General features: G+C 43.2%; 1 protein-coding gene across 1 annotated transcript in view; it reads left to right on the forward strand.

Moving 5' to 3' along the window:
• The window catches only part of LOC8039647 (tyrosine-protein phosphatase 10D), a 133555-nt gene extending 118260 nt beyond the window's left edge, over positions 1-15295 (forward strand). The window contains 6 exon segments of the mRNA XM_040218018.3: positions 782-1218; positions 2376-2633; positions 5499-5647; positions 8447-8582; positions 10308-10413; positions 13569-15295. Coding sequence (XP_040073952.1) covers positions 782-1218; positions 2376-2633; positions 5499-5647; positions 8447-8582; positions 10308-10413; positions 13569-13600 — 1118 coding nt within the window. The 3' untranslated portion in view covers positions 13601-15295.
• Positions 15296-22611: the final 7316 nt, after the last annotated feature.

Here is a 22611-nt window from a genome sequence, read left to right on the forward strand (position 1 = left end):
AACTTTTGCCATTGTGCTTCTTAGTCGGCTTCATTGGTACTTGTGGTAGAATCTCTGTACAGTAAATTGAGATAAAATCAAAATATAATTATTATTTAAATACGCCTGCAAAGTGGAAATATAGGGGGCGAAACTAATGATAAATACTCAAGATCCCAGTTTTAGAGCCATCGTTACTACAAGAATGGCCCAACCCGGGGGATCGGTGGCCGAATGTGTTCATACACCGTGGCTCGGAGCACGTGGAGCAAAAGCTCGCGCTTCAGAACCCAAGGATCTTGGGTTCAATCCCCACCCCTGCCCACGTCAATTTGGGTGGCCAAGGTGGGGTGTGTATCACTACTGTGTGATGGCGGTGGCACTGCACTGGCTAAATTTCTTATCTACAACATAAGCTAGTGTCGCCTCACCTCAGTGAACCAATTTTATTCCTTATGCGCTAGAATCTGGGAAAAAATGCATCCGCGGATATTGACAGGAAACTCCCCATTGGTCGTGGCAAGTATGAATAAATAAAAAGAGGGGGCAACCAGCATGAGTCAGTCTTCCTTGGTATTATTAGATAGTGAGGTCCTGATCCCTTGTTATCATCTCTAGACATTGTCTTCGAGGTCATCCTAAGCATCGTCCTAGAAGTCGTCCTAGACTCCGTACCCGAGCTCGTCCTAGAAGTCGTCCTGGAGGTTATCCTAGAAGTTGTCCTTGAGGTCGTCCTCTAGGCGTTGTGATTGAGATTGTCGTACAGCCTAACCGGTAAATCCCGTCGCCTCCGCTTTTGCAGATCCAGACAACACTCCGCTGATCGCCGGAATCCTCGTGCCCCTCTCCCTCCTCCTCATCCTCGCGCTCCTCCTTGTGGTTCTTCGCCGACGGAGGGTCGGACCGTTTGCACTCCATCGCGCAAGCGACCCTCACCGGACCAAGGACGATGCCGTGTCCATTCCCGAGAGCGAGATGGTCACCAGCCGCCCCGTAAAGCTCAAGGACTTCCTCGACCACTACCGCATCATGTCCGCAGACTCGGACTTCCGCTTCTCCGAGGAGTTTGAGCTGCTGAAGCATGTCGGAAGGGACAAGCCCTGCGGGGCAGCGGATCTTCCGGTGAACCGGCCCAAGAACCGCTTCACCAACATCTTGCCGTACGATCACTCGAGGGTGAAGCTCCTGCCGACGGATGACGAGGACGGGTCAGACTACATCAACGCCAACTACATTCCCGTGAGTGGGATTTACGCACGCGTCTTGTACCCTAGTCACGTGGGCAGCCTTAACCACGGTTAAGCCCGACCTCGGTCACACTTAACTGCTGTTGAAGATGCGCATCTAACTAGGGTAGGAACTGAATTCGCAAGGCGTCCATGACTGAACTTTCAAAAAATCTTTTTTCAAAGTACTTGGATAGGACGTGTATGTCACCAATAAAGCTTTCTCCTGAAATGAAAGAAAAAAAAATATTGGTGTTAATATTGTTGTTGCCAGACTCGTTTGAGCAATTCCAAAACATGCTTCTATTTCGGATCCTATCCAAAAGTCTTGTCAAAGTCTTGTTGGCTGCGATCCAAAAGAATTGTAAAAGTCTTTCTTTCTTTTTTATTTGTTTTCCCTCAGGCAGAGCCCGAAAGAAGGACCGGTGCAGAAGGCTTTTTAAAAAATGCCTGACATGGCGCCGGTCCCTTACAGTCCACACATAAAAAATAACATGAAAATGCATTCAATCTGACAAAATAATACAACATGATAAAAACTTTTACAGAACTGAGACACACATACTTAACACATATGCAACAATCAAGGCCATATATATAAAGATAAAAAATTGCACACTGAATGCAAAAAAACGAGAATACAGATTATAATCAACATACAAAGAAAAAACAAGTCATCTAAGGAACACACAAATAACAAGTATCATTATAGTCAGCTCCCATCCAAAAGTCTTGTCAAAGTCTTGTGCTTTGGCTGCGCGAACACTTCGTTCACACACAAAGCCAAAGTACTACCAAAGGCAATGAGCACGTGCTTTTTCCAGTGCCTGGGTCAGGCACTGGAAAGAGACACCCTGCCACCCTCAGCCTGTCAGCAGAATTCTAAGTGGAGAGAATAAAAACAAAATTGAAAAATAAAGTTCTCTCCAACCTGTGCCACATGAGGTATGACAGGTTTAAGCCAATTAATAAATTAAATTAAAAATTAAGTTAAAAGCCAAATTGTTGTTTTTTTTGTAATAAATGCCAATTCAAGAAAGGGGAGAAGCGACCGACCGATTCAAGTCAGCAACCGACTTGAATGGCTCGAGCATACGCTGCATGTAGATGGGTTTAAACATTTTCACTGTGCACTCTCCCATACTCTCAATGTCTGCCAACCATCCACAGGGTTTCAACTCTCCAAGGGAGTTCATCGTGACCCAGGGGGCACTGCACAGCACCCGGGACGACATGTGGCGCATGGTGTGGGAGCAGAACTGCCGCGCCATCGTCATGCTCACCCGCTGCATTGAGAAGGGCCGCGAAAAGTGCGACCACTACTGGCCCTTCGACACCCAGCCGGTGTACTATGGCGACATCCAGGTCACCATCCTCAACGAGTCCCAGTACCCGGACTGGACCATCTCGGAGTTCAAGGTCTCCAGGGTGAGGTGCTGCCGTGCGCGTCGACGTCACTAGACCGACCTTTTGTACATGTTTGCGCTGTGCAACACCATTAACGGTAATGGAAGTGCTGCGCTACTTGTGCCGAATCGTACCATGAACGCAACTCTGCCATATGTCTAGCCAAAATGCTATTTCTGCTCAAAATTGTGCCACAGTTGCACCAAAAGGAGCTTAAAGGAAGCAAAAAAAAAAAATTTAATGTTGCTCTATGCTAATATTGAATGCAGTAGAGGAGAAGGAAAATGATCAGTGTCTCTACTCATCGTAGCTAAAATTCGCTCGTCTACCACGCTGGCTATGTCATCGTCTGAACTTCCAGACAATGATGTCGGCGATGTCACGGAGCTAGAAGTCGCGAGAAAATGTTAATGAAATGGTGATGTGGCAGCTGGTGTGACGACAGAACCAGGGTCTTGTACTCCTGATGATATAACTCGATTTTCATCTCAGCCACCCCATATGCCTCCACGCCACGGCTCTATCACTGCTTGCATTGACCCTCACCACCTTGCACGGGCGCATCGAGCTTTACCGCGTTGCATCGGTGCGTTAGGAGAAGTGGCTTAGGCGGGGGAACACCTATGGGCAGAGTCGTATATGTAGGGAGCTTGATCATTAACTGGTAAGAATAGCGCGAAAATAAGGGCACGTCATTGGCCGAAATTGTTTCAGTGACTTTGGGTGTAATGATTGACAGCTCTTGTGATCAACCACAAGCCGCAAATATTCCCCTGGCGGAGGCAGTGAGCTTGACAAATAACCTCCAGTCACAATTTCTAGGTATGGATGTATTCAAGTATTTCATTGCAGCATGCCGGAGTTGAAATTTACAACTGCTTGTAACTGAAAGGGCAATGCACGTGACATTGTCGTCACTGCAACAGTCAGAACGCACTCAATCTTAATTCTAAAAGCATTCGAGGCCGCGGCCTCGACAAAGTGGATGGTAAAAACTGCGAATTCAGATCCATGGGAGTTTTGACCCAAACCCCAAACGTGCACCCCACATTTGCAGTTTTGTCTCATGCTTCATGAAATTTGTCTCGTAAATGTCACCGTTCCTGGGTCAGTAAATACACTTAGCACCCCGAAACTCCCTTTTTCCACCAATCTCTTACAATTATGCATTTATGTATTTTCAGCCTCATCCAGAAACTAAGAATACCTGCGCCAGACTACGCGAGTCCTTTAGGTCATCCCAGCTCATTCTTACTTCACAGGTTCTTCACAGGGGGAATATGCGGCAATGTTTTTGCCGCTCCACCCCATCTCCCGCCGGCTCCTCCCATTGACCAAACTCTCTTAATATACGGCTCTGCCCGTGGACTCGGAAATTATTCTCAGTAGGGGTGGGAAAATAGCAGTTTGAATTGAATAGTACTGCATCATTTGTAGCCTTCCCAGTGCTGGGGAAATCGGCGACGTACGGGCTCTTTTTGCAGTGTTGAAGTCCAGAATGACGCAGCACTATTAGATTTGAACCGCCGTTTGCCCATGCCCTAATGCTCAGCTTTATTACAGGTCGACCTTTCTTGGTCTTGACTGTAGGTCGACCTCTAATTTAAAAGAGTGGTGTCGAAAAAGGTAAACGAAATAAGAAACGTGGACCTATATGTGAATAAGCAGACAAGGTAGTTCCCGCATAGCAGTCGATCCAAAGGACCCTTAACTCAGATTGAACTCTGGCTCTAATGCCGCTAACTCTTGCAGAATTTGAAGGGGAGGAGAGGGGGGGGGGGGGGTTTGCAGTTTATCATATTTGATACCTGAGTTTTGTAGGTTGATAAATCTTGGTGGAACAGCAGATATGCTAGTTTTGTTTTTTCCAGAATTGTACATGCTACATTAACTATCAGTTTTCAACAATTTTTTTTCTCAATCCCCGTTGTAAACAAAAACCTCGTTTGACCCAAGCCCATTTCTAAAAAAAAAAAAACAGTTGTGCGCCATGTTGTACTTTAATTTATTATTAATACATACTATAATTACAAAAGGTAATAAGTAATATACTACAATTTATCAACGATGAACCCTCAATTATTATAAAAGATTGACTGGTTTAGTGATGTATAATCGTCGTTTCATTTTCAAATGGTGTGCCAACACGTGCTGGGGTCTGCTTTAAAAGGGGTCAATGTCTGCTTTAAACCAACGTTTTTCCTGCAACAAAAAGGTCAAATGCCGCTTCCATCATCTGTGTTAAGCCCAGTTCACACACTTGCAACTGCTTACAACCGATTGCCTTAAAAGTTGAAACCCCTTGGGATCTCTTACGATGGCCGGCGCCATTTGTCAGGTAGCCATATATGCTCGCGATTTCCGTACATTTCCTTTCTTTTTTTGTGCATCATTCTTTCTCTTTGACTCTAAACATTGTTGACAGCGTTATAAATGACCCTCTCTCGTAGATGGTACGTATGTTTGGTCTCGCGAATACCGCAAAAACATTCTTTGCTCCAGTGAAATGCGGTTCCAAAGTCACCTCATAGATGGCGCTATCGTGCCGGCATGTTGCTTCCTTCGCAAGAGTCGCAAGAACTCGGTCCTGAGCGAACGCAAGTGTGCGAACAGGCCTTCACCGCAATAAGCAATTGTCTGTTTTCCTTGTTTTTCTTTAAAAATTAGAAGGCTGCCATAGAAACGGCCGTAGGGTTACTCTCGAAGCTTTTGCTTCGCTTGCATGTACAACGAGAAGTTACGTCGTATTCGAAAATGCTCGACCACGCGTTCCACAGTTTGAAAGCGTGAAATGTTAGGGCGGTCGTACGATTTTGTGAACAGACCTTTTTTGCTGCTACCAGTTGTGGCGAAAGAGGGCATCCTTTCTCCCTCTCTTCTTCTCAGGGCGACCAATCCCGAATAGTCAGACACTTTCACTTCACGACGTGGCCGGACTTTGGGGTGCCCGATCCTCCGCAGACGCTGGTGAAATTTGTCCGAGCATTCAGGGAAAGAGTCATTCCCGACACCAAGCCAATCACGGTCCACTGCAGGTGAGCCACGTTAAAAATAAATGATGTACCACTCGTTTTGAAGCGGCTGCCATTATGCCTATATCCTCGCTAAACTTTTTGTTACTTGTGCACGCTGAGAAAATTTAGCATTTGTACCTCCAGATATGATTTTTATGTGTAGCTTCTCGACATGTTGCTGTCTCATTGTCCTTGTTAATACACTAGATCGTATTATTATTATTGACTTCAAAGGGGCACAAAGTGGAGTTGAAGATTGTCTTTTTATGATGCAAAACTATAAATGTAGGGTCCTTTGTTTCTGGGGTTTTATATTTTTCATTAATCGGGGGGTAAAATTCTGGTGCTTTGTTTCAAGCTCTAAATCGGGTTTTTCAAGAAATTATTCTGAAAATCGGGTTCTCTGGGTTGTGTTTAGAAAGGTGTAAGAATAACTAACAATAGAGGGGCCTGGTCGGTTTCATGGTACGTACAAGAGCTCACTTGGACTTTTTGATTTTTCGTAATCTTTGTTCCTTACGTAATCTTCTGCATGCCCAGCATCTCTGTTTCCATCGTAGTCCTGTCCGATCTTTGGACATGCCTTAAATTAGAGCATGTACTCTCAACATCACAACTTATGCGTGCATTTGCAATGCACAAAAATCAGTTTGACAGGAACGATATATCTGCTGTCTCTTTTGAAACAAAGTTTTGAAAGAAGCTTCTTATCCTTCTCCTATTTTCTTTTTCTTTTTCTTTTTTGAGCTGGTTGAAACAGATATAAAAGAAAAAGGCATAGGATGCTTCACATAATAGACATAAAAGCGAAATTTTGGTGCTCAATGTATGTTATGGCAGTTCACCGAAGGCAAGAGAATCTAGGTTTGTTTCCGAAGTCTGGAGCTAGCACACATGTTCCCCTTTGCTTCCCAGAAAATATTTACAGAGCAGAGTGATGTGAAAAATAGTAAAATTCAATCTCCAAATTTGGGAAAAAATTGGGTTTAACCTCATATTTAAGGAATGAGTTTTGAGTGAAAATATTGGGTTGTTACCCAAAAAGGACGGACCCTAGATATGTGCGTTCTAAGCATCATAGAAAATCCGAATTTACAATCATGCATGACCTCTTTCTTTATTAAAAAAAATGTGAGCAAACATGAATTTCTCTTTTCTGAGGTATATTCAGAGAAAGGGCATAACACAATGCCTTCATCAAGTTTTTAGCAGGAAAGAGGCCATACATGATTGTAATTTCAGGTTCTTTTTAGGAAGCTTAGGGTGTAAAGACAGAATTTGCTCCGTAAAGGACAGTCTCAAAATCCAGTTTAGTGCCGCTTTAATAAATTTTATGCCGCTTGAGAATTCGTATGAAGATGAACAGAAATGAAGCAAGAGTTGGGGCTGGACCTCTTTGAAATAGTGCCGTAGAGACGTTTCTGACTCTAGCTTTTTTACTATATCTATCACAAACAGACAAACTTCTGCTTCATCATTATCACAATCGCCCAGCTATATCTCGCCACACACAGATCACTCTCGCAAAGTTTAACCGTAGGCCACAACGACAAGTCTTTTCAAACTTGTTTTTGTGCGTACTGCCATGGAGTCACCTACGCTCGTGAGCTCCAAAGTCTGAGAGCGACCGAGAGCCACCGATCCCGCGGAGCCCGATATAAACATCCATTCCCCGCTTCGCGCACAAGGAATTGTACCATATCAGAGTGAAATTCATTACCGGTGGAAGTGATGTGCTGCATTATCAGCTTTTGAAGCTGCATCAAACGGCACATAAACTCCCTTGTCCCATAGAGCGAAGGCTGTAGTCTGTAGCAGCCACCCCACAGAGAAGCCCTCTCGATGCTGGTGCAGCGACCCGGCCACTGGCAAGAGGGAGCAGCCGGCCGCAGAGCCAGCAGAGCCCACTCGCGCAGACTCCATAGAGGCCGTACGGCCGAGCTCCGCACGGCTCGCAGCTTGTAGGAATACACTACGTATACAAACACTTTTCGCAACCCGACACCTTAGGAGTCTTAAGTGTCTTTGTATTTTTTTTTATACTAAATGCATTGTAGTTCCTGCAATAATGCCTAAGGGGCGCTGGGGGCTTTTCTGGAATAAAGAGTAATGATGTCTGAAATGTTTGAGACTTGGCATGTCTAGATGCATATACAGTAGGCTCGTGATAATTAAAACTAATATTTCATACTTCCGGTTAATTCAAACAAATTTTCAAAATTTTTTGTTGTCCCACTATGTTTTTAGTATATTGGCAAGCCGCTTAATTCGAACGGCGTTTTCCTGTAATCCGGTTTTTTTATTCCCGCTGCCCCGTTGAGCACGCTTCTTACCAAGTACAGGAGCACTGCGGGGAAGCAACACCTGCGGAGTTCGCTTTCGCGGGTGCTGCTTCTCCGCAGTGCACAAGTGCGCAGTAAGAAGCACGCTCAACGGGGCTATTACGGTGGTCCGCAATAAGCAACTTTTTTGCTGGATGAACAAAATTTTGTTTTGAGGTGTCATGTGCTATCTAAACAGTTCACTCTAGACAACATTTTTGAGGGATGATTAAACTTATCCCGTACATTTCACCGATGTTTCATGTGTGGCATACCTAGTAGGTTTGTGTAGAGGAGATCATCAAATATCTGCTTTGAATGTGTAGCAATCTGTATAAGAAGTCATAATTTTATCTTGCATTATATTAGGTGAATTTCTGATCATTCAAGCTTCCGATAAATCAAACAAAATTTGGCTTCCTGGAGTTTGAAATAATGAGAGTACTGTACTAAGGTTTTGATAGCATTTGAGCGGAACACCGTCTGTCGTTTCTTCCAGTGCTGGAGTGGGTCGGTCTGGGACCTTCATAGCTCTGGACCGGATCTTACAAGGCCTGCGGAAATATGACACCGTGGACATCTTTGGCATAGTCTACGAAATGAGGCATGAGAGGGTCTGGATGGTCCAGAATGAGGTATGCTCCCTCTGCTTCCAGACCAAACTGGGCTCAAGCGTGTGCATGAAAGGGGACACCGAGGTTGTCGTAGAAAGCGAAGCACCCGACGGGAATATGCACGTCGAAAGAAAGATAACAGGCTCTGAATATGGCGGCTTTTCAAAGCTTGATCCCAGTTTCTCCTAGCTCCCAGTCTCCTTCCCACGCCTTTCGGTAATGCGACAGGGGTGATCTTCCGTGTTTAGTTTTGTCCCTGACAACGTTATTGTAGATTTTTAAGTTCCAGCAGATGCAGGTGATTCTCCACGCTCAACAAGCTGCTATTAGGTAGAATATTAATCGGTCATTCCGGTGGTATTGCATGCTTTTGTGGGACCCTGTAGTTAGGGTGACCACCCGTCCTGCGACTCGTGGGACTGTCCCGCATCGAGGGCTCGTGTCCCGCAAGAAATATCAAAATCTTCAAAATGTCCCGCATTTCACACTGTCGTAAAGCTCACTACACAGCTTATGGCGCTGCCGAACAACGGGGCACAGGGAAGCGCGGAAATCGCTGGTGAACGTGTGAATCGCGATGGTACGCCATTTTCTATCCAAGAATTGTGGGAAGTGACTGTCGTTCTTGCAGGAGATATGACGCGCATGTGCCGTTGTGCGTCTCTTCCCTTGGTGGCAAAATATTGCAAGGGACAATTGCTCACCAAAAGTTGAAAATAAATTATTTTAGTTATTTCCAAATCGTGCTGCGTCAATGCGAAAAGGTTGCTGTGGAAAGTTTTTTTATTATTTTATTTTAGTAAAGACGATCACACAAGGCAAGAAGACTGCAACTCACAACGGTCAAAAACAACAACGTAAGATTCGAAATTTGTGTAGGAGCATGTTGGTGAAAATATGAATTGACAGAAAACGAGAAGCCGTAAAAGATTTACTGCTTCTTCTATCGTTTTGATGCATTGAGTTCTGTTGAAGCCGATTTTATGTTTTCAACTCACACAGTGTCACTTATGGTGAAAATTATTTGAGCTTAATTGCCGGAATACAATTTGCAGCTGTATGATAGGCTTTCAGACAAGACAGGATATCAAATGTGGTCCGCATTTCGTGGCGTGTGTTGGCAACTTTCCTCGTATAGTTATTTTTTCCATTATGTTTTTTAACCTGAGGCTGGGGCAGAAGGCGGAAAAACCATTTTCCTCCACCTGTCCCAGCCTCAGGTGTAAAGGCTACACGGTAAACTTCCACCAGCCCGACTGTGCACTAAGTTCTTTTTTGCAGTTGCCAGAGCCGAAATGTCATACCGTTCCTCTCTTACACCTTCCCCCCCTCCCTTCCCAAAGGTCAGCGTGTCCCGCATTTTGCTAGCAGGAAGGTGGTCACCCTACCTGTAGTGTGCTGCAGGTTTGCAATAGCAGAACAAGCCCCCCCAACAAAGTTTTCTGCTTGCTGTGATTGGTTGTTTTCTCCTCTCCAGCTTTTGCTTTGACAGAGGAAAGAGTGGTGGGCTTTGTGAAAGGGGAAATAATTCCGCTATTCTTAACCTGAAACAAAACAACGGCGGTGCCAATTTCTTTTTAGTTTTATATCTTATTTATGCCAACTGCATTAAACTTGCATAACTTTACAATAAGTCTCAATTGCTTCCTTACATTTTCTATGGTACTGTCATATTTTATCTTTTTGGCTTGAATGCCTTTGGGGTAATTGTTTGTTGCCTTATTGCTTTGCCTCGTTCGTTTGCAGCAACAATACATCTGCATCCACCAGTGCTTAATGTGTGTGCTCGAAGGGAAGGAGGACATTTTGGACTCTCCAAGACCCGAAGCTCATGACAATCAAGGTTTTGAGGGTGAGTCCCACGTTCCGTGCCTCCATTCGGACGCATGGCGGTCAAAGTTTCAATTTTTTTCTATTGGCTGTGACTTTCCACCCTGACCAACCCTAACATTTGCTGCGTTAAAGTGCCTGTCAGGGTAGCCTAGCAATAGCGGGGTTTGCAAGATATTTCAAAGATTCTCTGATCTCCTTGGGTAAAAGATCATGTCTCCCAATGAATTTCGTTGTTGATTGTGGCGTTTCTTCTTCAATTGTGTCTCGGGGCAAATTCGTTGGGTTGCCTTTTTCATTTTTCCAGCTGGACCCAGTCGTAAGCATATTCACGTCCGATTTGAACAGACTGAAACAAATACTCATAACTACACTCTTTCAGCCTTTTAGACAGTATGGATTGATGAATTAAAATGCGCAAATCATAATCGATGGAAGTTTTCATTATTATTATTATTATTACTACCATTATTAACTACAACATTGTGCATAAATTAAGCAGTATGCAGAAGTTCCTGCTACCCATATAGTATGCACAACAGCCCTTGTCGATAATCGCAAGTCCGTCATATTGTATGTTTGAAAATGCCGTGTAATGGGAGGACGGCACACGTCACAATGCATACGAACCTCGATCTTCAATCGGCGTCGGTGCGGATCCGAGATACTAGCATTTTTGAGCTTCCCCAAGTTTTACTGCGTGTTCGACAGCCATCAGTCATCCCGTACACTCAGATGTTCCAAGAGCGAGAGAAATCTCTCCAAAGATGTCTGTGTGAAGTCGTCATTTTAAGATGATAGCTTTATATGAAGACCTCGCTTGCTATTATTGGTGCTGGTCGCGCCATAACAAGGCCATGAGAGAGAGGGTCAGCAACGTCGCAGCGTGTGCGACCAATGGCGTTGTGCCGCATGGAGGGGGGGTGGGGGGGGGGGGGGGGGAGTGGTGCACCAATTCGCCCCTCCCTTTCCCTCCTCCGCTGCATAGGAGCAGGGGCTGCGTAGTAGTTTGAGAACTGCTTATTAGTAAAATACTAAAAGAATCTAGTAAAAATGAATTTGTTTCGAAGTACTGCTCATTGAAAGTCCCATCAAGTGCTATCATGCCTTCACTGCATTTGGCGGAATGTCTAAGCCAAGTGGCTTTTCAATGGGTATGGACTTGCCTGCCCTAAAGATTCTTTTCCTCTACTCACGGCTTCTCTTTTCTGCATCGTTTCTTGCATGACATCTCCGTTATCCGAGCAGTATCTTTGTCGAGGCTAACCCGCAAAAATTTATAGATTGGTGCCAGTCAGAGTTTGCACGCAGAGTTACAGTATGAATAGTGCGTTTCATTCTGCTATTATTGTCTTTGCAGTGCAATAACTCAATTCAACTAACCATAGTATTATGAAACACTACCCTGGTCGTGTCAACGACAGCATTATGCCTTTATGTGTTTATGCCTAGTATATTAGGATACCAATTTGCAATATACACGACTGAGATCCAGATACTGACTTAGTGAAGAGCTACCAAGGAAAAGTTGAGCGATTAAATTATTCTATTCTGGGTTGCACAGAATTGCGCATCTAACTAATTGACTCATCTCGGCCAAAAGATAAGGGCCTAAATGAAACTATATATTCTGTTTCACTTTAACTGCGGGTGCAGCTAAAGCTACAAAAGCGAACTTTGTGCTTTCAAAGTCTTTTTCGAGCACATGCGCTCATGCAGTGCAAGCATAGTTCAGGGCAACATGCTTGTGCTTGCAGCTATGGCTTCGCTCGCACTTAAAGTAAAACAAACTGTAGTTTCAGTTAACATATGTAACATGATGGTCGGTAATTTTCTTTTCAGCCCGAAGTTACTAGCCGCCGCTCTGTTCTGCGTTCACGGTACTTTCCTCAATTCGCACGCTCAGCATGGCTAGGCCAGCATGCTTCGTTACAAAGCATGAAAACTGTCTTTTAATTGTTGCGGCACCCTCCAACCTTACACCTCCAATTTCTTTTTTCCCTTGACTCCTGTTATCTCTTATCTTTCACTACCACAATGAATTCGCAGGATACTTCCAAAGATGTCACAAATGTGTCACAGAAACTAACTGCAGGTTACAAATTAGTTTATTCCTGAAATGATGTATCATCCAATGTTGTATTGTAGACTCTTCTCTTGTATTATTATAATAGCAGGAAGTGCATATTAAAAATGTTGCCTTGACAGAGAAGATATTGTTCATGGTACTAGGTATGTACAAGTATTTATCAATGAACAGCAGTTTTGGGTAGGCAATAGAATTATTATTATTATTTTAATTGGGTCCAACAGTATGAAAGATCAGACCATCCTGGCAACACTGACCCATTACTGCTTTCTCATTACACTGATGTGCATCACAGATCACTCAACGTGACTAAAAAAAATTTGAAAGACATTTATCATCTGTAGTTTGTAAAACTTCCTTTATCAGGAAGATAATTCGGAACTGAGTGGAATCATCTGTAAATATAACAAATAAATTTATTCACTACAGGATGAGCAGAGGGCGTGGCAAAATCCTTTGTGCTTAATCCAGGAACATGCATGTCCAGAATGGTTGCATGGTCCCTTCAAAAGTCTCATACTGTAAAGTTATACATTGGCCCCCCTTGCAAAATTATTGCCCGCATATTATATCTGCATTGTCCCAGCACTGCTGTGTGGTAACTATGCTCGTGTGCCGTGGTTCCACTGCTCTGCTTGAACGTTGTGAACGTTGTGAACCCCACATTATATCCTACTGCACAGTTCAGTCTTCTGAACATATGAGCGAGTTTCAAGCGTTCCTCAGCTGTCATGAAGTGAAAAGTTAAAACCCTAGTGTTCCATCTTGTTGTGAAGATGCTGTGGGTGACTGGACCGTGTTTTAAGATCAAGGGATGTCTGAGGGAAGCTTGCAGTCAACCTCAAATGGGCATAAAACTTGAGAAATCTGGCGTCCTCATTTTAATGGTTTTGAACGACAGAAATCAAATACAGAGAGGCATGCACACCTTCCTTTAAAACAAACTTCCTTGTATCTTTATGGTTTCTTTAGCAGAGATGAATTTATACGACATTTTTTAGCAATCGGTAGATATTTTGGTGCACATGTCTAGTACACATATTACTACGATGACCTTTCTGATGCGAAATTGTAAACCTTGTTTTCAGATGACGAGGGAATCGCCGAATCTGGAATATAGCCATAAAGACCCCCATCCCCCAAGAAGATCCTCTCTCCCACTGCAAGTCAAAGTCAGGTGCCGAGGAGTTTGGCACTTTTGGTTCTTGGATCCTACGGAGCTTCTACCCCGCTCCTCTCAAGAACGATGTACATACTACTTCGGGATATTTATGAGAACAAGGCTTTGGAAGGCACAATGCACCAGTATTGAAGACCACGGAAAGACGCCAAGGAAGAGAAGCGTGGCAGCGTGGATGGAGATACTCAAGTGAATCGCAAGTTGCAATAACGACCCCAGAGCAACTCGGCCTCGTTTTTCTGTTGTTGTTTTGTCCTACGTTCAGAAGGTCGTGGACATGCTTTCCATACTTTGGTTGGTCCGCGACAAGGATTGCTGACGGAAGGTCAAGCAGCCGGTGTGTACATATGTGGACAAATGTGTTTCGTGCACGACGTCTCTTGGTACGGTTAGACTGTTTGTTCCTTCGTTGTTGTTTTTTTGTTTTTTTGCGGTGTGACATGTTTTTTCTGAAGTGCAATTAATTGAGTATGTCGAGGCGCTGCATCATCTATAGGTCCGAGCCGACGTTTTGATGTTGACGTGCCTTTTGTGTTGGCGGCTCTACAGGGAAGCAAGGTTGGAACAAGCGCACCAAGGTATTCCTTTGCAGGTTACGCTGAGACAGAAGAGAATTCCTAATACACAACTTTGGTGCCTACCTTTTTTTCATTTTGTTTCTAGGAGTCTGAACGTTTTGGCACCGTAGCGTTGCGATTCCTACTATATATTTCTGAGAAGGCTAGGGTTGAACAGAAATACTCAGGTGTGCAAGTAGCCAGATGTGAACAAGTGTGTCAGTAGGTGAAAGAAAATATTGCGAGGTAGCTTAAACGGTCTCCAGAAGTAACTACTTATCCAAGTTTCAAGAGGAGTAGTCTTTGAAACTTGCGAGTAGCAAGTATAAAATTAGCATACTAAGCCGTCTTCCATATAAAAAAAAAAAGACACAGAAGCAGCAAAATACTTCCACTACAAAAGAAATATGGCCCGAAGATATGTGGCCATAGGTCTGCAATTCATTTTCACTCATCGTAAATACTGGGGTAAATGTTCAATCATTGAGACATTGTCAGATATAACTGCAACACTGTTGCATTTTCTTTGCGACCTTTGTAACTTGGAACAAACCAAGATGCCAAATCCTACTCAAGTGAAACAAACGAGTCACAAAGCATGTGTATATATGACAGTATGTATCTGGATGCAGCATATCAAAATGACATTTCTATGTACTATATGTAGTATATATATATACACATATATATACTAGATCATACAGTGACTAGACCAATCGCCATGCTTGTCTTCAGGCCTAGAGTAGTGGTGCCGTGAGCTCCTAAAGCAATGTGCATGAATGCAGTGTACTCCTACACAGTCCTCAAAATATAGTGCCAATGTAATAATACCACAAATTTGTTTCCTAAGTACTGAGTGCTTCTGAAGAGATGTATCGTACACAGTCTTGAGCTGTTCTTCGTTGGAATGAATATGTGCACTATTTTGTCAAAGTGACATAACTTATTTTTTATAATTTATCAGCAACTGTCCGCTCTTGAGGCATCTTAATTTTTGTTATATTAGGAATCTTCTGTCTCCACTATTCCGTAATGGAATTTTTATGTTAATAACAATAAAGATATTCCAACGATGGTATTGTTTTTTTGTTCTTCAATGTAGTAATGGGTATTGTGATTGGCTGATGTATGTTACGAAGAATTTGTCGTGCGAGAAGAGCACTCCATACAAAACTTGAAAGTATTAAACAGCGAGGACGAGGACGGGAACAGTACATCTTTCATTTAGCAACAACATAAAATGGCACAACGATAAAACCGCCCCCTAAAGATTTCAACGTTCTCAAAGAGGGAAAGGAGATAATTTCCTTATATAAAGAAAATGGAATTTAATGTAAATATAAAAGTTTAAAAATCGCTGGCGTCACGACGAGTTATCTCTAATCTAGTTATCTCTGATTGCTTAGAATTCGACCTTTGTCATTGTCAATGATAATGAAGGTGCAGAAATATTGTTGTTTACAGTCCCAAAGGGAAAATACTATAAATACAAAAGTTTAAAAAGCTCTAGCGTCATGACGAGGTGTCAGTAATCTAGTCATCTCTAGTGTTGAAATTCGACCTGTGTCTTTGTCAATGATAATGAAGGTGCAAAAATGTTGTTGTTTACAGTCCCCATGGCAACGTGGGGACTGTAAACAACAGCATTTCTGCATAAAATATTGATTGGGCAATCTTCCGACACCATAATGAATCGCCTGCCAAAAAATAAAATAAATCTTTTGAGGGGTGTCAGTGTCCCTTTAAAGGGTAACTGCAAACAAAAGAAGTGTTTTTTAAACCGTCTAATTGGACCAAGCATGTCACAAAACATATCTTCCGCGAAAAAACAATATTTTTTAGCAATATTTACGCCACAGGACGTAATTTAGTCGGAGTCACAACCTCTCCACATTTGAAACTCCCGCTCTTTCGACGCGCGCGGAGTGGCTGGTACCAGGTCACTCCGTGACGTAAAATACCAACTTTGTGGCGCGCGATTTAAAACAGACGAAAAAGCCGCAAACTAAAATCAGTCTCGCGCATTAAATATTGCTGTAAAATTTTTTTTTTCACGGAAAAATTTTTTTGTGACGTGCTTCTCGCTCAAAATAGGGATTATTTATGGCCAATAATTTTATTGCGGTTATTTATCTTTACTTTCGTTTCAAATATTGCCAAGGTGTGTCCCTTCGACAATATTTGTCTAAGTTTGACTAGCTCTTCCGTGTGACCTATTTGAGATATCGTAACATATTTAGTATTTTCAGAAAGTTAAGAGTACACTCTTTCTATTGATAAAAAATTTAACGTTGTGTGTAAAAGGGAAAGGGCAGTGTATTCTCGTAAATCAAGGACTACTACAAAATATTGCCAAATTGGAGATCGAATTTCTAAAAAAAATCCGCCTTTTATTTGGCTTATTTTTTTTTTTCTAGCTAGCTATTCCAGTGCTTTATAAGATAATATAAATAAAAATGTAATTTTTTTGTTTGTATGGCAGCTATAAGAGCTTGAACTCTGATTTTGTTTGACTGTTTTGTCAGTAAATCAACTTACTCGCAAAAATACACTAATTCAAAATTGGCGCCTCTTTTTATTAATAAATACCTTTGAACACACTTATTCTTTGATAAATAATTTTAACACGATTATTTATATGAAATATATTTTAGAAAATTTGTGAAATATTTCTGAATGTTTACTAGCTGTGCGACCTATATGAGGCGTCTTAACATATTTAGTATTTTCAGAAATAACAAATTTGATGTGTGCAAAAGAGAAAGGACAGTATTTTTCGTAAAGCAAGGACTATTTCAAAACTTTTGCGAATTGGAGGTCGATTTTCTAGAAAGCCTACCCTTTCTTTTGGCTAATCGTTTTTCTAATAAACAGAAAATGTAATATTTTGTTAGTATAGCGGCTATAAAGGGTTACATTTTGGTTTTTGTTCACTTGTCGCCCAGTAATACAAGTGACTCACTAAAATGCACTCACTCATAATTAACGCCTCTGAAAATTTGAGTAACATACCTGTGAATTCCTTTAATAAAAGAAGATGCAAACAGCGAGCTATGCTAATAAAGCGTCTAGGTCATTATATGTAGGGATGTCGCGAACCACCCTAGGTTCGATTTCGAAAGGTTTCGATATTTGCGAAGCGAACTGAGGTTCGATTTCGAAAAATTTCGATATTTTCGTACCGACCGAGGTTCGATTTCGAAAAATTCGCAACTTTTGACCACAGCGAAGTTTCGAATTCGAAAATTTCGAAGCTTTCACGGTTTCTAAAATTTCGAATTCGAATATTTCGAATATTTTTTTACTTCAGGTTCGATAAATTCGAAGATTTCGAAATTCTTTGTTAAAAAAATTCGAAAACTTCGAACGCTTCGAATTTTTATAGACATGAAGTTCGAACAATTCGAAGATTTCGAATTTCTTTTTGCATAAAGTTCGAAGATTTCGATTCTCTTTTAACGCTAAATAAAAAAAAAAATAAAAAAAACTTCGAAGATTTTGAATTTTTTTCTAATCCAAGTTTTCAAAGTTCGAAGTCCGATTTTCAAGTTTTTCCACAGTTTCAGTTTCAAATAACGTTTTCACGACTCACTTGTTTTCACAAAATCAAGTTTAGAAAAGTGAGGGTGTGATATCTAGATTCTGCGAAGTTGGTCAGGCAATTAAATGAGACGACGAGTGTCCCGGATGTGCTAGAATATTTGCCAGTGCAGAATTGTGACCGCCAGCCCCGGGGGGGGGGGGGGGGGGGGGGGGGGGGGTCTTTCACCTGCATCACGCAGTAGTGATTGCACGAACACTCTGTTTTACGAGACTCATCCAGTTCGAAACGGCCAGGGGCGAGCAGGAGGTTGAGGCTCAGAAAAGCCTTGAAGCGACCTGGCAAACTAGCTCGCCACTCCTTGCACGCTGGTAGTAATCCGATCCCGTGAAGTTTGTAATAGACTACTTCCATAAAGCCCTGCATGCAACACGGCGCGCGTTGCACTCTGGGAACTAGTTGGCCAGGGAGGAGGTGGCATGGTTTCGGTTTCGATTGACACGTCGACAAGAGATTGTTTTCTGGTCCCGAGAGCGTCATTTGTGGTCTCTAAACTAACCTAAATTGCCATATTTCGAAGCTTTAGCACAAGCCTGAGACGTATAGCTTGTCTTAACACATGCTTGTTGTATTTTTGTACTTGAGCCTTCCTGTTAGCGTTCCAATCGAGGTATGTGGACGAGCCAGTGCTGGGAATCTCGACGCTGCGAAGCTCGGGGATCTCGCTTGTGTACGAATCAACAAGCTGTAGCAACCAATAAGTATGAATACATCGAGCTCGCGCCTTTACATTCGTGTTGTTGATCGGGAAGTTTGTTTGTTTCGTGCGTCCATAGACGAAATATTACTTTTTGCAATTACTGTTTTTCTTAATACGCCTGAGTACGCGAGGTAAAACTCGGAGGCGCCATTGAAAAGCTCAGTTTTAACGGTTTTAACACACCTCTTATCTTTTATCTGTGCTGACCCGCAGCACTGCACGAAGTGAAGTCCCCACCCGCTTGCGTTCCACTAATATTCAACATCGCGTATGCGCATAAAGTTATCCTGCAATCATATAGGCAAATTCGCACATACAGACCGTTTTAAGAAAGCAAAAGTCGAGCACTTGTGTTAAGAATGTCACACCGTTCGCCGGAAGTGCGCCGGACGGGCATGAACCCCTACGCGGTGCCCGTCCGGCGCACGGTGCGACATTCTTCACACAAGTGCTCGAACGAATTCAAAGCGCGTTTGACGGTTGCTAATGGCCATATTATTTGTTATATGTTTGTTTTCTTCCTGCCTGCGTATGCCGAGATAATTTCAGACACACCGTTCAGGCACAGATCTTGGGCGTCAGTAAAAGCTCGTCCGAAAAGGCTTAGCGAGGAGTAGGGGACGCTTGTTAGGGCCTCCGTCGTAGCTAGCCGGTCTCAGCGTTTGCGAAAAGTTAATCTTCTATCAGCATAAAATTTGAGTGGGAGATATATGATGACACAAGGAAGACATCATTGTAACTTTTGTGCAGTAGTGAGGTCGAATTTATTGCGTTTCCTTAAAAGTTCACGCGTCAACGCTGGGCTGAACTTTGATACCCTGTGAGGATGCGGTTTGCTTTTCGCCCAATGAAGTAACAAGAAACGGACGTTTGGCAAACAAAATACGTGTAAGGCTCCAGATGAACAAATTTCATTTCTAGTTCACTGGTACTAGACGGGATTATTGAAATTGAGCTCAAACATGCACTCGTGGGGTGAGGTGACTAAACCACGACTTACTACGTTCGCATACGCACCACAATATCCGGTGTTTCGGGAACCAAGGAAAGTGCCCCGGCCTTCGCTTTGTATCGCTCGAGAATGAGTGTATTGTACGTTCGTGAAAAGTCAGATCAATCGAAAACGCAAGCAGCGCGTTCGGTCGCGGCGTGATAGCATGAGATGAAGCTGCTCAGTCGAAACCGAAACTGAGTGGCCAACTAGTTCCCAGAGTGCACTGCGTGGTATTTCGCCGCGATGGGGCGCGTCGGTTTTGGAATAAGTCAATTGTCCTGGAGGTTAATTTTCTGGGACGGAGGAATCGCCTCGCAAAAAGCACAAAAGCCGACACAACTCGAGGTCGAGGAGCGTTCTACCATACAAGTGGCGTCGGAAGAGGAAAAACGGGGGGAAAGAGGGTAGCGGGGGGGGGGGGGGGGGGGGGGAGAGGCTTCAGCTTCCTTCTCCCCCTTGCAGGTATTTCGGACTGTTAAAGAAAACAATACGGGGAAAGAGGGCGTGGTCGAGCTTATTTTAATCTGAAATTATTTATGCATATGTATAGCTACTGTCGCTCTTCACTGCATAAAAGGTTGCGTAGATGGTTATTGTTAGAAACTCGTTGTCAGAAGACACTGCTCGTCACATGCTTAGTGGTTCGGAAGTTCAAAGCTGTCTTTTCGACCTAAACAACTGTGCCAATAGCAAAAAAAAAAAAAAAAAGTAAACGCGGGAATAAAAAGCAGGAGAAAAAAAAAACTATCAAGAATTCGTCGGAAGTGTTCTATTCTTGCATATTCAGAGGTTCAGAACTTCAAAACAAGTTTCTTTTACCAAAATGTGTACAGGCTAAAAGAAACACGTCCCAAAAACGTGAAGCGAAAAAAAAAAGAGTTTTCTTTTAATGACGTGCTGAACTTGAACACTATTAGAAATCTTCTCCCATGAGTTAATTTATTCCTTAACGTGAAAAAACAAAAAATATATTATTTTGTATTCTGCAGATGGCAACGATATGTACTGTCTGTGGTGTTAATTTAAATGCGATACCTCAAACAACTTAGACGAAAATAAATATCAAGTTTAGGTCATAATTGCATGCAGATACATGTTTGGACATTTCTTCGAAACTCACGTTGAATAACAATAATCACATCTTAAGACGGCACTTACCTAGGCTATACATAGATCATTCTTAAAAAAAAGTATAACATATCTACCATAAATAGCTCCGGCTGCAGCGTGCTTCAAATCTGGCACAAACGATAATCGTCAAAAACCCGTCGTCCTTCCTCGCCCCTTCGGGGATTTATTTCTTTAAACCTAAGCATGCCAGAACATTGAAATAAACGACATTGTCTTTCGTAAGGAACGCAGCACCGCGTGTAAAAGTTCGAGAAAAAAAAATTACGAATGTACCCCACTACTTGAAATCAAATGAAACCGTCCGCCGGTCTTTCGAAGTTCGACGAACGTCGAACTTTTACCCAAGTTCGAAGTTCGTCGAACTTCTGACTTTTCAGAATTCGAAAGTTCGAAACTTTTCGAATTCTCTTGATAAATAAGTTCGAAAGTTCGAAATTCATCGAATTTTTGGTCAGTCAAGTTCGAAAGTTCGACAAGCATCGAACCTTGCAGCGCAATAAGTTCGAAAGTTCGGAAAAGATCGAATTTTTTAGCGTAATAAGTTCGACGGTTCGAAAAGCGTCGAACTTCTTAGCTTAACAAGTTCGAAAATTCGACCTCCGTCGAATTTTACGATATAGACCATTCGAAAAATCGAAATCTTTCGAACCGCTTGATTCGATCATCGAAACTTCGATTCGAGAAAAGTTCGCGGCATCCCTAATTATATGTTTAAAGGGCAACTCCGGTCCATACTTTCTATTTAAGGATTATGACTGTTTTTAGTGCAGTCAGCATCCCTGAATTACAAGGTGTAATTTTTTTTTTCTTCTCGTTATTGTGTGTAGTTTTAAAGATATCGACGCCTCAAAGTTTTGTTTGGGGCGCGGCCAACAAAACCGAAACTAGCCGCTCGAGGCCCCGGCAACACTGGAAATCAGACGTTATGTGAACGTGACGTCAGGATCGTTCTCGTTCAACGAGTACGCAGGCCGAGCGGCATCTGCCTCTGTTGCGCTAGCAGTCTAAAGATGGGAGGTAAGCTGATTTTGTTTTAATTCTGTATACCGGGTAGTTATCCAGCCTACGTAGCAACAGTTAGTGCGCATACCCAAAAGCTAGCGACTGGAAAACCCGTGAACTCGTACGGTGCCGTACTCGGCGGCCGCCGCCGTGCGTGCGCTTTGCCGTACTCGTCGCTTGTATACCCAAAAGCTAGCGACTGGAAAACGAGTGAACTCATTCGGTGCCGTACTCGGCGGCGGTCGCCGTGTGTGCGGTCTTCCGTACTCGTCGCTAGGCCTAAATTGTCATCTGGGCTTCGTGGATGGAGCGGCGTTTCTCTACGCCGCCTTGCCAGTGACGTACAGAACACTGCGTGCCTTAAAGGGCAACTCCACTCAAAAAGTCGACCCTATCGAAATGACTGATATCGCTTTACGAGGTCAAAATGCGGTCATACCCAAAATATTAGTCAAACCGACGCCGCGTTATCGATTAAAACCAATATTAAAAATGTTCTCCCGGCTCGGTTAGCGGCCCGAAAGCGGGTGAGCAACGCTGGCACCGGGTGAGCTAGTGAAGCAACACTGGGCAATGACGTAGTTCTAGTCCTACGCTCTCGTACGGACGCCGCGAGCGCTTCGTTTCCCGTGGCATTCTGCGATTCTGCTGACGGCACGAGGTGTGTACCACATTATTTTGTGTTTCCCTATTTTTATTAGCCTCCAGGCAGTTCCTTTAACTCCAGCATTGCTTCCGCGACAGCGCGGAAGAGAGCGAAGCGGTGCCGCTCGCTCACGCGCGCGTCGTGGAGCCGGAGAGATTCGCCGTATTCGCGTTGGGCAATGTCGAGCAGGATTTGTAGTGGCCTGGGTTGCACCAAAAACCCGGTGCGCAACCCGGAGCTGCGGTTCCACCAGTTCCCAAGAGACCGTAAGAGGCACAAGGTGTGGGTCGGTGCCGTTCGCCGGATAGACTTCGGAAGAC

This window comes from Ixodes scapularis, unplaced genomic scaffold (genome assembly GCF_016920785.2).
Source record: "Ixodes scapularis isolate PalLabHiFi unplaced genomic scaffold, ASM1692078v2 PGA_scaffold4__175_contigs__length_147842914, whole genome shotgun sequence".
Taxonomy (NCBI): Eukaryota; Metazoa; Arthropoda; class Arachnida; order Ixodida; family Ixodidae; genus Ixodes; species Ixodes scapularis.